Source organism: Cydia splendana, chromosome 16, assembly GCF_910591565.1.
Source record: "Cydia splendana chromosome 16, ilCydSple1.2, whole genome shotgun sequence".
In the NCBI taxonomy this organism is placed as follows: domain Eukaryota; kingdom Metazoa; phylum Arthropoda; class Insecta; order Lepidoptera; family Tortricidae; genus Cydia; species Cydia splendana.
Window position 1 is genome coordinate 3489158 of NC_085975.1, and position 22812 is coordinate 3511969.

The following is a 22812-nucleotide window of genomic DNA, read 5'->3' on the forward strand; positions in this document are numbered from 1 at the left end:
AAGTACATGGGGTTATAAGATTGAGAAGAAGAATAATCGTCGGGTGTCATGACGCGGGCGTATGCTCCAACAACTTTAGCTACGCGGACGATATGGTGCTGTTGAGCCCTTCTATCACGGGTCTTAGAATACTAGTATCGATATGTGAGCGTTATGCTGCAACTCATGTACTAAAATATAATGTAAAAAAATCGGAATTAATTGGTTTTAAACACACAGACGGACAGAATTAAAAATTGTTAATAGTTTGAAGTATCTAGGACACGTTTTGACAGACAGACTAAAGGACGATGACGATCTCGAAAGACAGCGGCGGGCCATAGCGATGAGAAGCAACATGTTGGCGCGTCGGTTTGCTCACTGTTCTGACCAAGCCAAAATTACTCTGATCAAGGCATACTGTCAGGCGTTCTACACTAGTCAGCTGTGGCACCATTTCACGAAACGATCGTTCAACAGACTCCGAGTACAGTACAACAACGCGTTTCGTGCAATGTTACGGCTACCGTGGCGGTGTAGTGCGTCTGGTATGTTCGCCGAGAACAGAGTAGATGATTTTTATGCTATAATGCGTAAAAGGCACTGGTCGTTTGTCGGGAGAGTGAGTGAATCGACGAACAGCATTGTTAATGTAAACACAACCTGCTACTGTATGAGCAAGATTTCCGCTGCACCTATATAATTAGTACCTACTTTTTTAGTTGTAGTTTATAGCTTTAATTTTAGTTTATTATTGTAATATTGTACTTAATGAAATGTAATGGGTTTATACCTTAATATATTTTTTTATAATAGAGACGCTAATACTTATAGTTTCAGCATGTCAGTCCGTGCATCAGGTCAGTACCTAAGAACCCGCAGCGAGGCGTCTCTGCCGGCGCAGCACGGCGACCTAGGTACTTGATGGTTTCGCTCTTAGCAACGCATTCTACGATCTGTATTAGGATACCTATTCCATCACAAATATTTAAATAATTGATGGTAATGATACCTCCTTGACACATAGGGTCAGTCCCTAAGAAGCCGCAGCGTGGCGTGTCCGCCGGCGCAGCCCGGCGCCCACCTGGCCAGTGAATGGCTTTGCCCGCCACAGGCTAGCAGCCATTGTTCAAACGTTGTCTATAGTACCTCCTTGATACGTAGGGTCAGTCCCTAGGAAGCCGCAGCGTGGCGTGTCCGCCGGCGCAGCCCGGCGCCCACCTGGCCAGTGAATGGCTTTGCCCGCCACAGGCTAGCAGCCATTGTTCAAACGTTGTCTATAGTACCTCCTTGATACGTAGGGTCAGTCCCTAGGAAGCCGCAGCGTGGCGTGTCCGCCGGCGCAGCCCGGCGCCCACCTGGCCAGTGAATGGCTTTGCCCGCCACAGGCTAGCAGCCATTGTTCAAACGTTGTCTATAGTACCTCCTTGATACGTAGGGTCAGTCCCTAGGAAGCCGCAGCGTGGCGTGTCCGCCGGCGCAGCGCGGCGCCCACCTGGCCAGTGGATGGCTTTGCCCGCCACAGGCTAGCAGCCATTGTTCAAACTCTTATTGTCTATAGTACCTCCTTGACACATAGGGTCAGTCCCTAGGAAGGCGCAGCGTGGCGTGTCCGCCGGCGCAGCGCGGCGCCCACCCGGCCAGTGGATGGCTTTGCCCGCCACAGGCTAGCAGCCATTGTTCAAACACTTGTTGTCTATAGTACCTCCTTGACACATAGGGTCAGTCCCTAGGAAGCCGCATCGTGGCGTGTCCGCCGGCGCAGCGCGGCGCCCACCTGGCCAGTGAATGGCTTTGCCCGCCACAGGCTAGCAGCCATTGTTCAAACACTTGATGTCTATAGTACCTCCTTGACACATCGGGTCAGTCCCTAAGAACCCACAGCGTGGCGTGTCCGCCGGCGCAGCCCGGCGCCCACCTGGCCAGTGAATGGCTTTGCCCGCCACTGGCTTGTAGCTGCTGTTCAGGCCGTAGTAGAACGCCACCACCTACGACATAAATATTTTAAAACTCTATAACTCTATAACACTTTAAACTCTCGCGTTTTGTACACATATTTAACGTCGGAATTAAAGGTAAAAACAATGAAATTATATCGCGGTAGACCCGTTTGTGTAATTAAATATCTATAACTCTATGACGAAGTCTTGATACTTAAACATTTTAAAAAACACCAGTTTTTTTAAAGATTGGTGTTAAATTATGGTTTGTGACTTTTCATAGTTTTTTTTATTATTTTATATCCTTACCTAGTTAAGATAAAAAAAAATTAAAGGGATAAAGTAGGGGAGGTAGGGGACCATTGGGCAGTTGGGAGGCTCGGGAACCCCCTTGTAAATCAGGACGATTAATAAAGTACCTTATAAATGGTAAAAACGAGAAGTAGGGGCCCAACAACGTCATTGTTTAAACACAATAGGTACCTAACGGCTATTGTGTTACGATCAATGAAAAGTTCTTGAAAAATTTTAACAATGTACTCTCAAGATTAATGAAAACTGTGATTTTCCATTTTAAGAGACTCATTTCCATTTTTAGGGTTCGTCCGTCCGTCCGTCCGTCCGTCCGTCTGTCACCAGGCTGTATCTCACGAACCGTGATAGCTAGACAGTTGAAATTTTCACAGATGATGTATTTCTGTTGCCGCTATAACAACAAATACTAAAAAAACCGGGCAAGTACGAGTCGGACTCGCGCACGAATGGTTCCGTACCATAATGCAAAAAAAAAAAAAAAGCAAAAAAAAAACGGTCACCCATCCAAATACTGACCACTCCCGACGTTGCTTAACTTTGGTCAAAAATCACGTTTGTTGTATGGGAGCCCCATTTAAATCTTTATTTTATTCTGTTTTTAGTATTTGTTGTTATAGCGGCAACAGAAATACATCATCTGTGAAAATTTCAACTGTCTAGCTATCACGGTTCGTGAGATACAGCCTGGTGACAGACGGACGGACGGACGGACGGACGGACAGCGATGTCTTAGTAATAGGGTCCCGTTTTACCCTTTGGGTACGGAACCCTAAAAACAGAATAAAATAAAGATTTAAATGGGGCTCCCATACAACAAACGTGATTTTTGACCAAAGTTAAGCAACGTCGGGAGTGGTCAGTACTTGGATAGGTGACCGTTTTTTTTTTTGCTTTTTTTTTGTTTTTTTTTTTTGCATTATGGTACGGAACCCTTCGTGCGCGAGTCCGACTCGCACTTGCCCGGTTTTTTAGGGTCCGTATCCAAAGGGTAAAATCGGGACCCTGTTACTATGACCCCAATGTCCGTCTGTCCGTCTGTCTGTTCGTCTGTCTGTTCGTCTGTCTGTCACCAGGTTGTATCTCATGAACCGTGATAGCTAGACAGTTGACACATCACAGGTGATGTATTTCTGTTGCCGCTATAACAACAAATAGATACTAATCAAAAGTGCGGAACTCTCGGTGGGCGAGTCCGACTCGCACTTGTCTTAATTATAGATAGATCCTTTCGAAATGAATCACTTTACGTAGCAGATCCTACGACGTAGCGAGCTACGGCTTCGTAGCAAACTTAACCTCAAGAGCGGTATTCTGATAAATATTCCAATCTGATAAATATTTGATATTGATATCATATGAACGCTCGTGATGATCGGTGCGCGCGAGATGCACTGCGAGTCGTGTCAAGGTCGTATCATAACAACATCAAAGCTCTAATGCCGGGGCCACACTAACGGGAAACGTCGGGAAACGCCGTGGATTATCGCGATAATCCCAGTGTTATAAAGTCTGTCTGTCACCTACCTTTTCACAGCTGAAACACCTAACCGATTTAGATACTTTTTGCAGGTACTAAATATTTCATTTGTTTTTAAAACATAATAAACAAGCCCAAGTCATAAAATTGTGCAACAATTTAAAAAAAAACAATCAAAGAACTGTCATCCTGTCTTACTGCCTTTATTACGGTTAAATTCATAACACTGATGCCATTCACAGTGGTAAATCTGTAGAAATTTAAATGTAATTTTACCCCTGTCACTCTTTTTTCATTTGGTAACTTTTTGTTTTATTTTATTATTTGATAATCGTGAAATAAAAAATTAATATTGGCATTATTATTTATTTCTGTTTAAAAGTATCTTGCGTCATTCAATCCGTCTACGAATGTTTTTGAATAGATACTTAAGGGGCCCGGCGGACTGTAGGAAAAATTACATTTTAAGGGGCCCACTGATTAACAGTCCGCCGGACTGTATCGGCCTGTCAGTTGTTCGGAACTGTCAAAATTTTGTTCTAACTGACAGGCCGATACCGTCCGGCGGACTGTTAATCAGTGGGCCCCTTTAGATTGGATAATCTAATGACACTATAATGTTTTACGCCGTAAGCTCATTGTCTTTTTTCATACATTCCATTATCGCATGCGTTTATCGCATTAAACAACCACGTGCCACACTCCACAGTTTTAAAATCTTGATTTTCTTGAAAGCTTTGGGCTATAGTTGTATGGTCTTACAGTACGGAATCCTAAAAAGTACCTCATTCACCAAGAAATTCCAAAAACGCCACTGTAGTCAACTTTTTAATTTTACTTTATGACGACTATGACGAGTACAAAGAAAACCTTTTAAGCATATTTTGACAAAATGCTCAAAAAGTATCCCCAGGATACTTCTCAAAAGTGACAGTTCCATAGGCTAAAAAAACCTTTGTAATTATTTCGCTCCGGCGATTCTTACTTTTCAACATTTTCCGTTTTCTGTAAAGATTTTTAGTTCAATGAAAAGGTGGATGAATGGCCTTTATCTAACTATTAATAACCGCTATATTCAGAATCAAGGAGTTCAGGAGCAACCGCGAAACACGAAAATCGAAATTTCGCTATGGGCTTCTCTATCATTTCGACGACCGGTCTGGCCTAGTGGATAGTGACCCTGCCTGCGAAGCCGATGGTCCTGGGTTCGAATCCCAGTAAGGGCATTTATTTGTGTGATGAACACTAATATTTGTTCCCGAGTCATAGGTGTTTTCTATGTATATATGTATGTATTTATCTATATAAGTATGTATATCGTCGCCTAGCACCCATAGTACAAGCTTTGCTTAGTTTGGGGCTAGGTTGATCTGTGTAAGATGTCCCCTTATATTTATTTATTTATTTATTCTTGTATATTCAAGCGATAGAGAGGCTGATAACGAAATTTCGATTTTCGTGTTTCCCGGTAGGCTCAGTAGCAGAGCAATTCGCTAGTACTTGTCCGTACATGTATTGGCGCGGGCGAGACGTACGATAACTACTCTGTATCTTTAGGTATTTAAATAAAAGTAAACAAAATCTACCCTCAAATGGCTCCTTAGGCCAGTTGAGGGTAGATGAAAACATTACACGATCAAATAATGTAGGTCAAAGTTAGGTCGGTCAGTGACAGATCCAGGCGGTTTTGTATTTGGTTGGTTAACCAATAAATGTTATAACTTTACAAACTGCTTGTTTACTTTTATTTAAATACCTAAAGATACAGACTATAAATAACATGATTCAATTATCATTCTGATGTCTGTCTGAGTGTAGGTACGTTGGAATTGGCCTGTTAGCCCCAAGCATCCCGTATTTAACTTAACTGAAACAATCAATTGTTTAATTTCTACCTGAGCGCTGCGTCGGACGTCTATTGTTTGCAAACGAAACTCTGCGTCGGCTAAAGTAGGTCAGTCACTTGTCTAGTCATAAATTTAATATTCTATCATTCACTGCGTTAAATACAGTTGTAGATAACCATCTGTTCCGTATGATCAAAGAGTTCTGTTGTAAATATCTGGGAGACCTAGCTTTACTCGGAAAACATATAAAAACTCTAGCAAACAAATTAAGTTCGGCCGCTTACGCCGTGAGGAGAATTAGACAATGGACTAATGTTGAAACAGCTCGCCTTGTTTATTATAGTTATTTTCATAGTGTAATGTCATATGGTATTCTCGTTTGGGGCAAAGCAGCTGACATACAGACTATTTGTCTTACAAAAGAGCGTGAATCATTAAGAGAACTTTTCAAATAAATTAGTATTTTAACTGTAGCTTCCCAATACATATATGATAGTATTATTTATGTTGTTAAGAATCTAGACTCCTTCACTAAGAATTCTGATGTCCATAAATAAGCTTGCTATCAGAAAGTTTCGTGTTCGTAAAATACAAAAGTCATTCGTTGGGCAATGCATTTATTGTTATAACAAGTTACCTGAGGATGCTTTAAGATTACCCTTTCCAGCTCTTAAGAATTACTTTAAAAAGTCATTCATGTTGAAGGCTTATTACAGAGTCGAGGACTACTTGACGGACAAACATGCATGGCCCAAACCAGAAACTATAATAAGAACAAGTAGCAATTAAAAGCATTATATTATGTGTAGATAGGTGACTCAGCTCAGGTAAGAAAGCACATCAAATTTTATGAAGGCATCTCATAACAATCAGTCAGATTCATGTAATATGTATTCTCATTTCTTTTATTGACTTTATTTTCTTTTCCTTTTGTAAGAATTTGATATGTTTTCTGAAAGAGCTACGTATTTGTATGATTTCATGTACATGTTTTTTATTTTTAAATTTTATCAAAGTTTTATAAAGTTATATACCTGCTGAGTATAATTGCATGAATTCTATAGTAATTTAAATTGTATTTTTCTTATTTCCTCGTAATGCATGTTAATTATAAGATGTAATAATGTTTTGAAAAGATGTGTCCCGCCGAGTTTGTTGCCGGTCGCATATTGGGATACCCTCCTCCAATTGAGGGGGGATTAAAATCTTCTCGAGGCAGAGGTGTAGGGTTGGAGCCGGTATAGCTTTATTTGACGTTCATAAACGCATTGTAATATGCCTACTTGAATAAATTATTTTTTATCTTTATCTTATCTAAAATGCGCGTTTTCCCAGTGATAAGGCCTCGCTAGATCCATTTTTCGCCCCCGAAAACCCCCTTAAAGCAAATTTCATTGAAATCGTTAGAGCCGTTTCTGAGATCCCCGAAATATATATATATAAATGTACAAGAATTGCTCGTGTAAAGGTAAATGAAGAATGATGGAGAAGTAAATTCTAATGGCAGTATTCATAAGCGCGCTACAACTACAAGCCTTTAATTAGCTATTAATCATTTATTTTAAGTAATCTGTCATTTTGATTAATATTGTTTACTTCAAGAATAAGACAATTATTATTATGATTTAGTAACGCTTGCTATTGATATTTATAATACTTGAATTGATATTTAATTTAATTAATCACTGGCACGTTTTAGCCCCCGAAAAGATTATTCAATATCCCTGGATATTGAATAATTTTACGGTTTAGACTCACTTGTTTTTAGTCACTCGCGCGACATGTTACTGTTGGCGTGTGACTAAAAACAAGTGAGTCTAAACCGTAAAATTATTCAATGTTAGTACCTATGTCTCACAACAGTTTAAATTCGGAAACAGTGATATGTTTATGTATATATTTATTGTATTGGTCAACATTTTCAACGGTGCACTAACCTCAAATTTTCCAGTGACAGGATCCAAATCTAAGATAGCGTAGTCAGCATCGCGGTCTCCCACCGCGTCGATTCGCACGTGACCCGTTATACCTACAAACAAAAATATTTAAATACAAACAATAATTATACACAACAATAATCCTCCGTTAATTGGCTTAGGGTCTCCCCAGATATATCGACGCGCATTCGGCAAAAGCCGATAGGAAAAAGCTTTATGTCCACGCAATAAGAGCGAAAAAGTCGTCGTTCGGCTCGGCTCGCATCGGCCGGCGCCTGCCGACGCGTCGACGGCTTTTTCGCTCTTATTGCGTGGACATAAAGCTTTTTCCTATCGGCTTTTGCCGAATGCGCGTCGATATATCTGGGGAGACCCTTAATTGACCATCAATACATCCCTTATCCTGTTATTTTAAAGGCAATCCCTGCTTGCCTGTTCAGTTTGTTGAATCAGTGAACAATAAATGAACCCAAATATCAACTTAGTAATGACAGGTTGACAGGATAAAGCGTCTGTCTCTCTATCGAACAGTATAAAGTGACGTTTCCTCTATCATGTCCTTATAAAAAAAACCCGGCGAAGTGCGAGTCGGACTCGGGCACGAAGGGTTCCGTACCATTACGAAAAAAAACGGCAAAAAAATCACGTTTGTTGTATGGGAGCCCCACTTAAATATTTATTATATTCTGTTTTTGGTATTTAGTTTCTGTTGTTATAGCGGCAACAGAAATACATCATCTGTGAAAATTTCAACTGTCTAGATATCACGGTTCATGCCTGGTGATGGACAGAGACAGCCGGACAGTGGAGTCTTAGTAATTTTGACCCTTTGGGTACGGAACAATCAATCATGTCATGAGCAATACCGTCTTTACCATAAGGGCACATGGGGCCCGTGCCCAGGGCCCCCATCCTCAGGGGACCCCGAAGGACAGACAGTAACAGTATATTTGATTACCCATAATAAATAGAAGATCGTAGTAGAAAAATGTTAGTTTAATTAGCTTTCATTACTTTCTAAAAGGGCCCCAAATTCTTATGTGCCCAGGGGCCCCAGCATAGTTTAAGACGGCCCTGGTCACGAGCCCGATTGAATTAACAATTTCTTACGGATTTAACCTTGTTTTGATAAAACCCTGAAGATCACCCTTGCTGATTGGTACATGCGAAATGAAGTGAAATACGCGACAATCACCTACCCCCTTATTCATAAAACTTTCCGGACCTGATTTAGTTAAATTATGTTTTATCCCTTTCTTACAAATACATAAAAACTTGTAAACATGACAGATAAAAGACAAACGATTATTAGCTAATTGAGGCTTGTAGTGCGTTTATGAATAAGGGGGCTAGACGATCGTCAAGGTTGTATTTATTTATTTTATTTATTATTTAAATACATTTACACGGACAGCATATGCCAATACACCGCATAATTAGACTAATTACGTATTATAAATACAATTAATATATATAAAGTAAAATACAGGTAGGTAATCATTAAAAGTCGAATGCAAGTGCTGGAAAGCCGTTCATGCATCATCTCACAAAACCTCAGACACTCCCGGCACACATTCGCCCATCTCCACGAAAACTAATCACACTCTGGTGCTGATCTCAGGAGTGCATTGAGCAGCGATACCGCGCGGAGGAGTGGCGAGTTTCTGTACGATACTGTGTATCAAAACCATAACAATTTATTTAATTAGAATAGACTGATGTCAATCACCTGCCCGCAGATTCTGTCAATGACCTAAATAATATTTCTAACAGGAAAATTTCAGAAAATAGACGAAAGTTCCACCGGAGTTTAAAATTCAAATTGTTACTTGAGTCAACAAAACTTGTTTCAAACTTCCAGATTGGCTTGAAAATTTTGAACGGACTCGATTTTGTCGTTAAAATCAGTGCCGTAATTCAAACACAGCGCTAATAAATGCTTCGCCACTTTCAAACCTCTCAAGGCAAGCTGCTCTACGCTCTGAGCGTTATAATATTGGGCGATTATCGTTATAAACTTCAAACTTCAACATTTATTCAGCAAATAGGCCACAAGGGCACTTTTACACTTCAACGTTGAACTTACCTACAAGCAAAAATAATATCAATACATACATCAACAATTTTATAAAATACGACTAGTTAACAATTCAAACTAACGTATTACAATTACTTAGAGATGTATATGGTCTCTTAATGTCGATTAAGTACATAAAAAAAACAACGGGTTGCACTCCGGGAGTGCCGACAGAAGTGAAAACTCAATGACTAGTCCAAAATGTCTGCAGCACTATGTATAATTGACCCATCCTCCTTTCTATTGAAAAACTTTAGTTCCGAAATTGCTGGCCAGTGAGCTTAAATTTGTAGCGTCAATTGTTTAAAATTCGAAAATGAAATTGTAAAGTTATCTTGCAGACCTCGCATCTATATATATTTGGTCATGATATTTTGAGTTTTATTCACCAGTACTAGAGTTCACTTTTATTAGCGATTTCATCAAGATGTAGCTTTATTGAATTATATTGGAGTGATATAAAGTTAGAATGTAACTGTGAGATCCTCGTATTTCAGCCCGTACAAGATTAGAACATTAGAGCTTTATTGCTTAATATAAAACTCCAGTTTTAAATAATTGACCTGATTATGATACGTTATGACTAAAGTTCTTTGGTGAATAACATTGTCCGTCACACATGACATAAAGTCACGAAAGCGACCTGCGCCGCCTACATGAAACAGCAGGCTCAGGCATACATTTTCGCCGTGCGGTAGAAAGAGAGGAGAGACGCCTTACGCGTTACGCCTTACGCTATCTCGAGTTTATCATTTTTTCCCCACATCAAAAAGTGCTCAGCGCCGCTAAAGAAGTTTTCGATTCAAAAACCTATAATATTAATATAAATAAAAAAAATACAGATACAAAAACACAAAAAAAATCTATAATATTTATAAAGTTGCTGATGGCTCAATATCCTCGTCTACCTTAACACATTCACCGCTGAGCTACGGTCGTAGCGCTACATCGTAGCCCATTTGGTTTTCCCGGTATGTAGCGAAAATGCTTCGTAGAGGCAAAACGACAACGTTGTCGTGATTAGCGCTGAATGGGTTAAGACGCTGTCAGGCTTAGCCAAGCCTTGATAAGTTGATTAAATGGATCACCTCATCTACAAGTTGGAGCATACATGTAGGTAAGTTGAATTGGCGCAGGGTGGGAATATTAATTGCATGTAAAAATACGCAAGTAAGTATAACGGGTTAGCACTGATTGACTAGCACGTTATCTTTTCGCGGATTAGCAAAATAATATTTTGGTTTTAATTAGTATGGATTTCCGCAAAGTAACGCCTGATTCTATTCACTATTCATCAAACAAACATCAACATTTATTCAGCAAATAGGCCACAAGGGCACTTTTACACGTCATCATTGAATTTACATATAAGCAAAAATAATAACATCAACAATTTTATAAAATAAAACTAACAATTCAATCTAACGTATTACAATTACTAAGAGATGTATATGGTCTCTTAATGTCGAATTACATAAAAAATACAGATACAAAACACAAAAAAAAAATCTATAATATTTAGAGGTGTAAATGTCTCTAGGTGTCAGAACTATAAGATTATATAGTTTATCAAGTTATCCTTAGAGATGTATAGGGTCTCCAAGAGTCAATATCCTGTATAATTAATACATTCATTAAGAGAAAAGAAACATACGAGAGCATAATGAGGCGTCTCACTGTAATTAATTAATAAAAATAAAGTTACTAAGTATAATAGCTTGTGTTAGCTTAAACAGACCAGTCTCCACAAACAGCACCCGTTCACGAGTATGACGCGTATCTCAGCCATCGCCTCCCTCAACCTTCATTCGGGAAAGTGGCGACCCGATCAACGACGCCACCGTAAGTAAAGACTTTTAAGCGAGCATGACATGTTCAAGCTTCCGGCCTATAATAATATTAAAATAGTAATAACATGTAACAGTAAGACACGGCATTTTGTGCTCGTATGTTACATAAAAAGACAGTATAGCTTCACATAATTACTAGCCTAAGTTGACTTAGAGATGTAAAGGTCTCTAAGTGTCAGAAACATTAAAAATATAGGTATGTACAATCAAAAATAAAAATAAAATAAATAAATAAATACTTAGAGATGTATAAGGTCTCCAAGTGTCCAAAACTAAAATTAAATTAAACAATTTAATCAAGCGAGAACATCATTGTCTCATGTGTCAATTCTACTGGACACTAGCATATTTAATTCACAATGTAAAAAAAAACAATATTTATTTAGCTCTTATTATACTAATGAAATTAAGCTACCTGCTTAAAGGCATCTCTATCGTTTATAAAATCATTTACAGTGTAGTACGCCTTACTTAACAAGGAGCGCTTAATGTGCGACTTAAATTTGTGAAGTGGTAAATTCACTACATCAGTGGGGACTTTGTTATAAAAACGTGTACAGTTCCCGACGAAAGACGTACTAACCTTACGGAGGCGGTGGGCGGGCACAGCAAGCTTATGTTTGTTTCTAGTGTTATAGTTATGGATATCACTGTTAACCTTGAATTCGTGGATGTTTTTCCGAACATACATAATATTCTCTAGTATGTATTGAGATGCAACGGTAAGAATGTTAACTTCTTTGAATTTCTCTCTTAGGGATACTCGAGCGCCCAGTCTATAGATGGAACGTACAGCTCGTTTTTGCAGCACAAATATTGTCTGAATATCTGCCGCTTTTCCCCACAACAGAATTCCATAAGACATAACACTATGGAAGTAACTAAAGTATACCAGCCTGGCCGTCTCTACGTTTGTTAGCTGTTTGATTCTCCTCACTGCATAGGCTGCTGAACTAAGTTTTCCGGCTAGAGTGCCTATATGTGCATGCCATTGCAGTTTGGAGTCTAGAGTGACTCCCAGGAAAACAGTTCGATCCTCAAATTCCAGCGTATCACCTTTTATTTTAATCTTGCTGTTATTTACCTGCTTGACGTTAGGTAGCGTAAACTTGATGCATTTGGTTTTCTTGGCGTTCAAAAGCAAATTGTTTGCCGTAAACCAGTTTACTATGGTTGATAGCGCGTCATTAATGCTCTCGAAGCTATTTTCCTTTCTGTCCACTTTAAATATAAGGGAAGTGTCATCTGCAAATAACACTATATCATGTCTATCTTGCACAACTTTTGGTAAGTCATTAATGTATACCAAAAACAGGAAGGGACCAAGAATTGAACCTTGAGGCACTCCGAGGGCTACCGGGGACCCCGCCGATTGAGTTCCATTAATAACTACTCGCTGAGTTCTATCCGAAAGGTACGATGAGACCAGGTCAAGGGCACTAGCTTTTATCCCATAGCGGCTTAATTTTCTCTTTAAATTTTCGTGATCAACGCAATCAAATGCCTTTGACAGATCACAGAAAATTCCAACAGCATCTTGAGCTTTTTCCCAGGCATCAAAGATGTGTTTTAGAAGTACCGCACCGGCGTCAGTAGTTGATCGACCTTTGGTGAAACCAAATTGATTGCTATCAAGCAGTTTGTTTCTGTTGAAATGTGACAATAGTTGAATTACAATAAGTTTCTCGAACACTTTGCTTAATGCCGGTAGTATTGAAATCGGTCTAAAGTTCGTGGGATCTGTTCTTGTTCCTGATTTAAACAGAGGGATAATTTTGCTATGTTTCATAATATCTGGAAAAATTCCAGCATCAATGCATCTGTTGAAAATCTCAGCTAAGTATGGTGTAATTGACTCAATAATGGAATCTAATACTTTGACAGACAGGCCCCAAAGATCTTCTGTTTTCTTTAAATTTAAAGACCTAAAAGTCTTAAGAACTATATTTATTTAATTAGTTTAATTTGTTATATTTGTTTAATTTATTTAATTTAATTATTTTATTTTATTTTATTATTTTATTTTATTTTATTATTTTATTTAATTTATTTAATTTATTTAATTTATTTAATTTATTTAATTTATTTAATTTATTTAATTTATTTAATTTATTTAATTTATTTAATTTATTTAATTTATTTAATTTATTTAATTTATTTAATTTATTTAATTTATTTAATTTATTTAATTTATTTAATTTATTTAATTTATTTAATTTATTTAATTTATTTAATTTATTTAATTTATTTAATTTATTTAATTTATTTAATTTATTTAATTTATTTAATTTATTTAATTTATTTAATTTATTTAATTTATTTAATTTATTTAATTTTTTTTTTTTTTTTTTTTTTTATCATTTAAAACATTTATTTACATACAATATATATACAGTGGTACTACTAAACGAAATTAATAACTAGCTTAAATCTAAAATAGGCCCTTGAGGCATTGTACCAAGGATGCTGATGCTTGTACATTTTAGTTATAATATAATAATATTTATAAAGGATTTATAATAAGAACACACCACACAGGTAGGTATAAAGATAAACAAAGGAAAGGCAAAAAAACTTGTTTGTGCTGGAGGCTTCATAGACCGCCCATGCCAACCTCGGTTATTCAATAATAAGTTGAATTTAAGTGTGCGTAAAGATTACAATCGTTTGAACTGGTCAAAAACCTCATAATGAGGTAACTGAATAGACTGGGTTTTTATTTCGGTTACCGGTAACAGAGGTTAACTCGATCTGATACGGTTACCGAATCAAAGTGTTACCTTATTAAGCGGTTACCGTTATGGTAGGGGTTTTTATAAACACCTCTAAAATAACCCTATGAAAAACCCCGGTTAAGGTAACCGGTTCCTGTCCCTGGGCGTAACATTTTACATGTAAAATTGCACCTATGTGTTGTTGCACCTATCTCGCTCTTGTATTGTGTATGTGTAGTACGGTCGCTTACCTAAAAAGTCCCGGCCCCACATTCGGTTGGTGATGTTCTGGCCGTCCCGGATATCTCCGCCCTCAGTCAAGGTCTCGTTCAGCGTCATGCCTTTTCAAGCTGGGAAAGCGGAGAGCACCGTGCACCAAGCGCAAGCTGTGCTCCCTTAATTTCTTGGAACTCGAGAGCTGATGATCGTGTACCTACTGATGTGACATTAAGTATACTGGTGCTGGTTATTTACCAAGAAAGTCCCGGCCCCACATCCGGTTGGTGATGTTCTGGCCGTCCCGGATATCTCCGCCCTCAGTCAAGGTCTCGTTCAGCGCCATGCCAAGAAGGTACACTCCGTCGTAGAACGCTCCAATGAAGAAGTTTACCTGAAATTATCTCAAGTTAAGTACAGTCACCGGCAAATAATATGTTACTCTTGGAATGCCCCAAAAATATGTGACGTGCTCTTATGCCTCTACAAATAAGATCGTGTCAGATATTTTTGCGACTTTCGTTGTGTAACATATTATTACAGGTGAGTGTACTTTTGTCTATATAAAAGAACCGTATGTTTTATGGGACTCGCTGCAAGATACAGGGTGTTTAATCTAAAAGGGGCTGTAAAATCTCCAAAGGTTGCAGAAATTCGATTAAACGTGATTTATGATCATTTAATTTTGGTTATGCAAAAAAGAATAAGTTTACCCCCTAAGTATATTTTCGAGGTAATTTTTTTTACGAAATTGTGTCGTTACTGGTGAAGGTGACACAGCCACAGTTAGGTACAGGAGATTTAAAATTATCATTAGGTATAAGGCTTTGATGTTGTTTGATGATGAGATTTCGATGACAGATACCTCTACATTAGGTAGTGTAGTGATCAATATGTTCTTGCACGTGCATTATATAGTTTAGCGATTACAAAAAACCGGGCAAGTGCGAGTCGGACTCGCGCACGAAGGGTTCCGTACCATAATGCAAAAAAAAAAACGAAAAAAAAGCAAAAAAAAAAAACGGTCACCCATCCAAGTACTGACCACTCCCGACGTTGCTTAACTTTGGTCAAAAATCACGTTTGTTGTATGGGAGCCCCATTTAAATCTTTATTTTATTCTGTTTTTAGTATTTGTTGTTATAGCGGCAACAGAAATACATCATCTGTGAAAATTTCAACTGTCTAGCTATCACGGTTCGTGAGATACAGCCTGGTGACAGACGGACGGACGGACGGACGGACGGACGGACAGCGAAGTCTTAGTAATAGGGTCCCGTTTTACCCTTTGGGTACGGAACCCTAAAAACAACCCACTTATTCATCACCTAAGAAACCTATAGGTAATTTCTTATTCCCTCAATTTAAAAAGAAAAATCTAGTCATGTAGAAATGATTTTCGGCTACGCTAATAATAAATGCACCCCCAGAGAGCCGTCAGTCTGTCGTAATAAAACGCAGAAGAAAATCTTCAGCAGATTCTGCGAGTGAATGCCGATAACATTAATACGTAAACGAAAACCGGCTACGTGCGAGTCGGACTCGCGCACGAAGGGTTCCGTACGATTACGCAAAAAGCGGCAAATAAAACACGATTGTTGTATGGGAGCCCCACTTAAATATTTATTTTATTCTGTTTTTAGTATTTGTTGCCGCCTACTTCCTAGCTATCACGGTTCATGAGATACAGCCTGGTGACAGACAGACGGACAGTGAAGTCTTAGTAATAGGGTCCCGTTTTTACCCTTTGGGTACGGAAGCCTAAAAATGAGTGATTTGGAGTGTGTTACGTGCTTTCTAGAATTTATTTGTTGTCATATTACCATCGTCAAAACTATTGACTGAGAGTTCGTAAACCTTATTCCAGAGACATAATAAGTAATCATAATATTCAAGAGAATTAGTCCACCAATGATTAGTTCAAGAATGTTGCTGTTAGTACCATCACGCTCCGCGATTGTTGCGCCATTTAGGGTCCTATCTAAATTGGTTGTTCAATACTTACGCTATAGAATTTTCAATTCCACAAGAACCCTAAATCGCATAACAATCCCGAGTGGTGACTGTACATATTAATAATTAGTACTTTTATCTAGACACGTGGAAGCACGTTACGCAAATTATATAGGGGCCGTGCGCGTTGGAGAGTCTGCCATCTTGTGGCCTGAATCGGAAACATATGTTCACATGTAGGTACATTGCCAAAGCAAGTGCTACCACCTACCGTTCTCGTCGGTACGTTTCCTGGGCTACATCGGAAGCATAAACGACACATTTACACCTCGCGCCAAAAATCTGACGGTTCCTATGCTGCCCCCTCTAGATCATGCACGGGGCCTATCAGGGTATGTAGAGGCTACAAAATGTACAAACATTTTTTTCCCTCGGAGACTACATGTCTGTATGTGATTGTAAATATATCTACAAACTTTTTTACCCTTCTAAATCTCTGTAGCTGTGAATCTACAAAAATTCTGTCTCTGTACCTATGTTGTGATTCTTGAACAGTTCGTTAGAGTTGTTTTTGTAAAGGCGATCACTAATATATACAATAACATTTAGGTATATGAAATTCTGATTAGATTTTATAGGTAACGGCAGGAGAGTTCATGTGAATGATTACATAAGAAGCTACGTACTTATACGTATGGAGTACTAATTGTAAAAACATAGTGAACGAGCGAATGACTAAACGTTACTGAAGTGCAAGATGTTTAGGCCAAGTAGTTACCACGAAGAAACTTTTTGGTCTATCTTTAATTTGGCTGTTGAATTTGCTTTCTACCTACACTAAAAAAATAACACTAATTTGAAAACTCCGCTACCATTAAGGCAGGGACACACTTATCCCACGTACGCAACGTATGCAATGCATTATGACAAGTATGTTTCTAAGCATACAAATTTCAGGGTTCAGATGTCATAATGCATTGCATACCTACTTTGCGTACGTGGGATAAGTGTGTCCCGAGCTTTACATGATATGTGTGCGTAATGTCAACTCTGGTTCAGATATACCGGGTGTGGCCTGTAACATGAGCAAAAAATTAAACTGTAGGCTGTACTCCTCATACTGACCAACATTTGTTCAGCTATTTTTAAAAATAACTTGTGGTTTGATTTTTAATCCACTTTAAAGTTTATTCTAAGACGCAATGTATTGCGAATTTTGTTATGTTTAAGGCGTGACAAGCAACGTCAATCACAATGATATGGCGTGGCGATGGCGTCCATTGAAGATAATATTTATTTTGTATGAAAAATAGGGAGTCTAAATACTTCATAATTTTTAAAAGTTGTTGAACAAAAGTGTCACGGTTTGAGGAGTACAATCTATGTTTTAATTCTTTGCTCGTGTTACAGGCCACACCCGGTATATAACATCGTTTTAACCCAAACCGAACTATTTAAAGCGCTTTCGTTATTTATTAGGCGCCTGAAATATGACACGATAATCCCGGTTCACGAAAACGCAACCCGAAGTTCCGAAACCAAAAAAGATAATACAAGGGTAAACTGAGGGTAAAACGGTACAGTCGCCATTAGAGAGAGCTCTTTCGCAATGACGTAGAGTTTTTTGCGGGTACGGTTTTCTGCAGGATCCCGTTTTCTGTAGTATGCGTGCAGTAGGTATCCCGCAAACAGAACGCTTATGTGAACGTTACTATATTCCTGCTCCTGCAGAAAACCATACCCGCAAAAAACTGGACGTCCTTGGGAAAGAGCTCTTACCCCCCTTTCCCAGTGACGTCCAGTTTTTTGCGGGTACGGTTTTTTGCAGGATCCCGTTTTAGTAGTATAGATAGGTGCTAATATAGAACTTTCACACGAGGATTCTGTTTGCGGGATCCTGCATGCATACTACAGAAAACGGAATCCTGCAAAAAACCGTACCCGCCAAAAACTTGACGTCAGAGGGAAACAGCTCTTAGATATATCGAAGCGGTCAAGGCTCACAAATATATCACCAATATATATAAGAACGAACCAATTTAGTTCAACTGTAAAGCGGTAACAGACAGGCTGAATTCTAACCCTTTTTTGGTCCTTCGATCCAGATTTGTTCCTTTGGGTCGCATAGATACTCATCTTATTTTTTTAGTTGATCTCAGATGTCTCTGTTATTATGTGTAAATACATACATACAATAACTTGAATTGTTGGCAAGCAATTCATACATTTGATTAACCTACTTGTTCTTTGCTTAGCATGGGTATTAGATCCATTACTGTATAAGAGGTCACAAATATAGATTTACTTTATATAGTTTTTAGTATGATGAATATAGAGGTCACTTTATCGCCAGTAATAACTAATGACATCCATCACTTTCGGACATGTGTCTAAGTGCTTTATGTCACCGAGTGACAAATGTTATATCTTCAATATCTTACATCGCTCATAATTATGTCATCATAAATGTGTCGGTGTATTTCCTCGACAGCCGTTAAAGGCGGTCGTGTCAACTGCTATTTTTGAATTCTTTATTTAATAATTATTCATAACAATAAAAGTGTAACTGTGCCAAATCAGTGTCAGCACTTTTCACTCACTGTGAACTATTGCGTGAGTTATACTGATTGTTGGAAATGAGTACAATTTTTCAACGCCGCGATGAGTGGTCAAGACGCCTTTAATAGAAGTTCACGGACTTTACGGACCCCACCGCCTTCAGAAAAAAATACTGTAGACATGGAAACTGCCCAAGGATCACCTGTAGCGTCAGCACCATCGGACATGCCAGATACGGTGTCAACAGCTGAAATTCAAGGATGGTTGACCCAAATTGAAATGCGCCTCAATGAAATTTGCACAATTTCGAGTGAAGGTAAATTGAACACGGACCAAAAATTGAGGATTAACAACCTAACAAAGAGCGTCATGGGTGGAGTCTCGCAGCTAGCCGTTCAATACCAGTCGGCCAAGATGAATTATTTACTGTGTCATGCTAAAGTGAAGAACTTAACCCAGCAAAGAGACTATAGCACCCAACTTCATGAACTTAAGCAGTACCTACAAGCAGCACCCAAAACTACCGAAGTAAACCAATCCTTCGCCGATATGGTCAGAACCGGAAAAACGTCCACTGTTGTGCCCACCAAAACCAGTAGCATCGCAATTTACCCCGCCGATAAGGAGAAATCCAGTGAGGATACTAAAAAACTGGTCCAAAACCTAATCAAGCCCGAAGTCCTTAAACTACATGTTCGCGGTATGAGGAAGACGAAAAATGGTGGTGTCATAATTAGCACAGATAGAAAGGACGACCTCGAAAAGCTCAAAGCGTCCCAACAGCTCCAACAATCAGGACTTAAACTAGAAGACACTGCCAAACGGAGACCCAAGATAATCCTGCTGGGGATACCGACAAACATGCCCGAAAAAGATGTGTTTGACTGTATATTCGAACAGAACATATTAGACCTGCAACCTAATTTCTCCAGAGAGGTATTTATGAACTCAGTCAAACTCAGTCACAAATCAGGCAAGAAGGACAGCTCTACCTGCAACTATATTTTGGAATGTACGGCCGAACTCAGAAGAATGCTTATACAACAACAGCGTGTATATATAAATTGGTCTTCCTGCCCTGTACGAGACTTTACTCTTCTGACCTTATGCTATTATATTTCTGTCAGCAATATGGGCATTCGGCTAAGTTCTGCAGAGATACAGAGCCCACATGTGGACATTGCGGATCATCAGGGCACAGCATCAAGGAGTGTACAAGGAGTGAGCCTATCAAATGTGCTACATGTCAGCGCTTTAAGAAACCGTCCAACCATAAAACCGGAGACGAGCAGTGCCCAGCGAGGAAAAATGCGCAAACTAGATATTTAAGTTCTATAGACTATGAGGGTGCCTAGAGCGCTATGTATAGCAAGAGCTATCAAAAATACTCGTAGTATAATTAAGTCACTCTTTCCATAAAAATAGTTATGTCACCAGTTGCCATTTGTATTAACATAGTCCACTCACTTTACCTACCTATTGTTTGTTATAAATAATATTATACTTAGGTTAGCATTTAGTTGTCTTGCTCATTGCTTGACCTACAAAGTTATTTAAGTACCTACCTACATACGTTTTTGTCACGTACTAATATAATCTTTATTGTTTTTGCCCAATAAGTTACTCTAAATTGGCCTACTAACACGAAATACCTAAGATACAAGTATTATATACTTAGTTTAGGTATTGATGTAAAATATGTTCGAGCCAGATACAAATATTGCTTGCATAGAAGATTTTATATTTAATGTTAAGTAAACATCACTGTTTACTTTTTTAAAAACATATTTGTATATTTACATTAGTTAAGTTCTATTTAAGTGTATTATGAATGTTATAATTTTGGATAATGTTAAAGAAATAAATATTATTCTTATTCTTATTCTTATTTACAATTATAACAATACACTTCGTAAACCTGAGTAATATACGAGGTATAATATACTTTACATTTATATACAAAGTGACCCGTTACCCGTTTTTATTGCTCTTGAGTATAGATATTTTCGGTGCCATTTAAAATTTGTTTTTTTTTATAACAACGATCTACAGAAAGCCGAAATAACTATCTCGATGAAAGCTAAGTCTATTTCATTAGGTGCACGTCTTTACGGTAGACTTATCGGACTATCCCTAAATCCTAATGAATAAGGGTTTAGCCCTAACATGTGGCCAGGGAATAAAACTAGGCATTATAATCCTTAGATAATATATAAGCCTTAGATAAAATCGAGGCTGGAAATAGGTAACAACCACCCCAGTGATGGGCTGACCTGACTTAATCCCTTTTGTCCTAATACCAAAAATTGTACGCAAGATTTATGCCCCTTAAACCTATCTGAGAGCATCTAAGATTAATTTGGGATTAAAGTTGGGTTAAAACAAACTACAAGCTTAATTGTAGAAAGACAAAATAGAGAATTTTACGCAAAACTCGACGAACGTAGAAGGCGTCACTAACTCAATCACATGGCCTACCGTGAAACACGGCAATCGAAAGTTCGGTTTCTGCCTCTCTATTACTCTTGCTTATTCGATCGATAGAGAGGCAGATAACGAAATTTCGATTTTCGCGTTTCGCGGTAGGCCACCTGTAAACAAACCGCTTTGATGCATCAATGTCGTAGTAAAAACTTGTCAGAAAACTGTTTAAGGCGTATAGTATGTATAAGTTACTCTATGGTTTACTAAACAAATTAGTGCTGCACTCTGGCGGCAGAACATTGCAGTAATACTCCCTATTAACTGCGTTGGATATTTAATTGTAATTTTGTAGATACTTGCACCAGTTGTACCGAACTGAAAAGAGTAGGTACTTACACAAAATTACTGAATGCTCGAAAAAATAGATTATTCATTCTGATTTTGTCTCAAAAATATTCGCGTTTCTCCTTTTACCAGGATTTAGAAGATATAGATACCTAGACAGTTCTTAGATGGAGAATCAGTAATTCTCAAGTTAGACAAATCAATATTTGGCATATAAGTATATTTATTCTATTCCATATTATATATTTAAGGATTCTCCACAGACATGATTAAAAACATGAAAAATGAGATTTGAACGTGAAATAGAAAGTGCTAACTTTCTAAAACATGAAAGTAGAAAGATCGTTCATTTTCAAAACTTATTTAAGTAACAAGGTATAATTAAGATCAAAAACATTGACAATACGCTTATCCTAAGAAAATAGCGATGATAAAATTTACTTTAAGTTATCCCTTCAATCTTTATACGTTTATTTACTAGAGGGTTAATAGTTTTAGTTAATAGCATACAATAGTTTCTTGGTAAACAATTTTCGGCCTAGAACATTTTATAACATCGTAGGTATCAGCGGAGAATGTTTCTTTGTAATATCGACTTTAGGAAATTGGAATTAAGTCGCAATTGATTTTGCGAAGGTATGAATTATAAAGGTTACTAACAGGCCTATTATACAGATACGGAATGTTATTGTGGTTTCACCGTAGCCACCAGCCATATTATTATAGATAACTGATTTATATACCCAATGAATTAGATCTTGAGTCTATGTTTTATGGATAAGGGTGCCAATATCGAATTCTATAAATATATTATGGGGTATCGGGTAACGACCTTACCGTAGTAAGAAAGAAAATGAATTGAAGGATGTGAGTTAAACTAAACAAAGCAGCTGTTTTTATAACATGCCCAAATATGTAGCAATTTTAACATTGACATAGAAAAATGATCTGTAGGTACATTTTACATATGAGCGCAATTTTAAATATAATTAGACTTTTATTGAGTCAAACAATCGATACAAATACAGGGTTTCCTTCTTCGACCGTTTTGATTATCATTTTTATTTATGACTAAACGGTCATAAATAAAAATATAGAAGATAAGATATTGAAGATACAACATTTGTCACTCGAAGGTGACAGAAAACACTTAGAGCCAGTTGCACCAACCACATTTGA

At 38.0% G+C, this 22812-nt stretch overlaps 1 protein-coding gene and 1 pseudogene across 1 annotated transcript in view; one reads left to right on the forward strand and one right to left on the reverse strand.

Moving 5' to 3' along the window:
• Window positions 1-22812, reverse strand: part of LOC134797998 (atrial natriuretic peptide receptor 1) — a 109683-nt gene that overhangs the window by 23308 nt on the left and 63563 nt on the right. Inside the window, exons 8-10 of the mRNA XM_063770333.1 lie at window positions 14611-14746; window positions 7496-7587; window positions 1826-1967 (exon numbers count right to left, since the gene is read on the reverse strand). Of these exons, the coding sequence (XP_063626403.1) occupies window positions 1826-1967; window positions 7496-7587; window positions 14611-14746 (370 nt within the window). The remainder of the gene's footprint in view (window positions 1-1825; window positions 1968-7495; window positions 7588-14610; window positions 14747-22812) is intronic.
• LOC134798001 (uncharacterized) lies at window positions 19045-20219 on the forward strand (annotated as a pseudogene).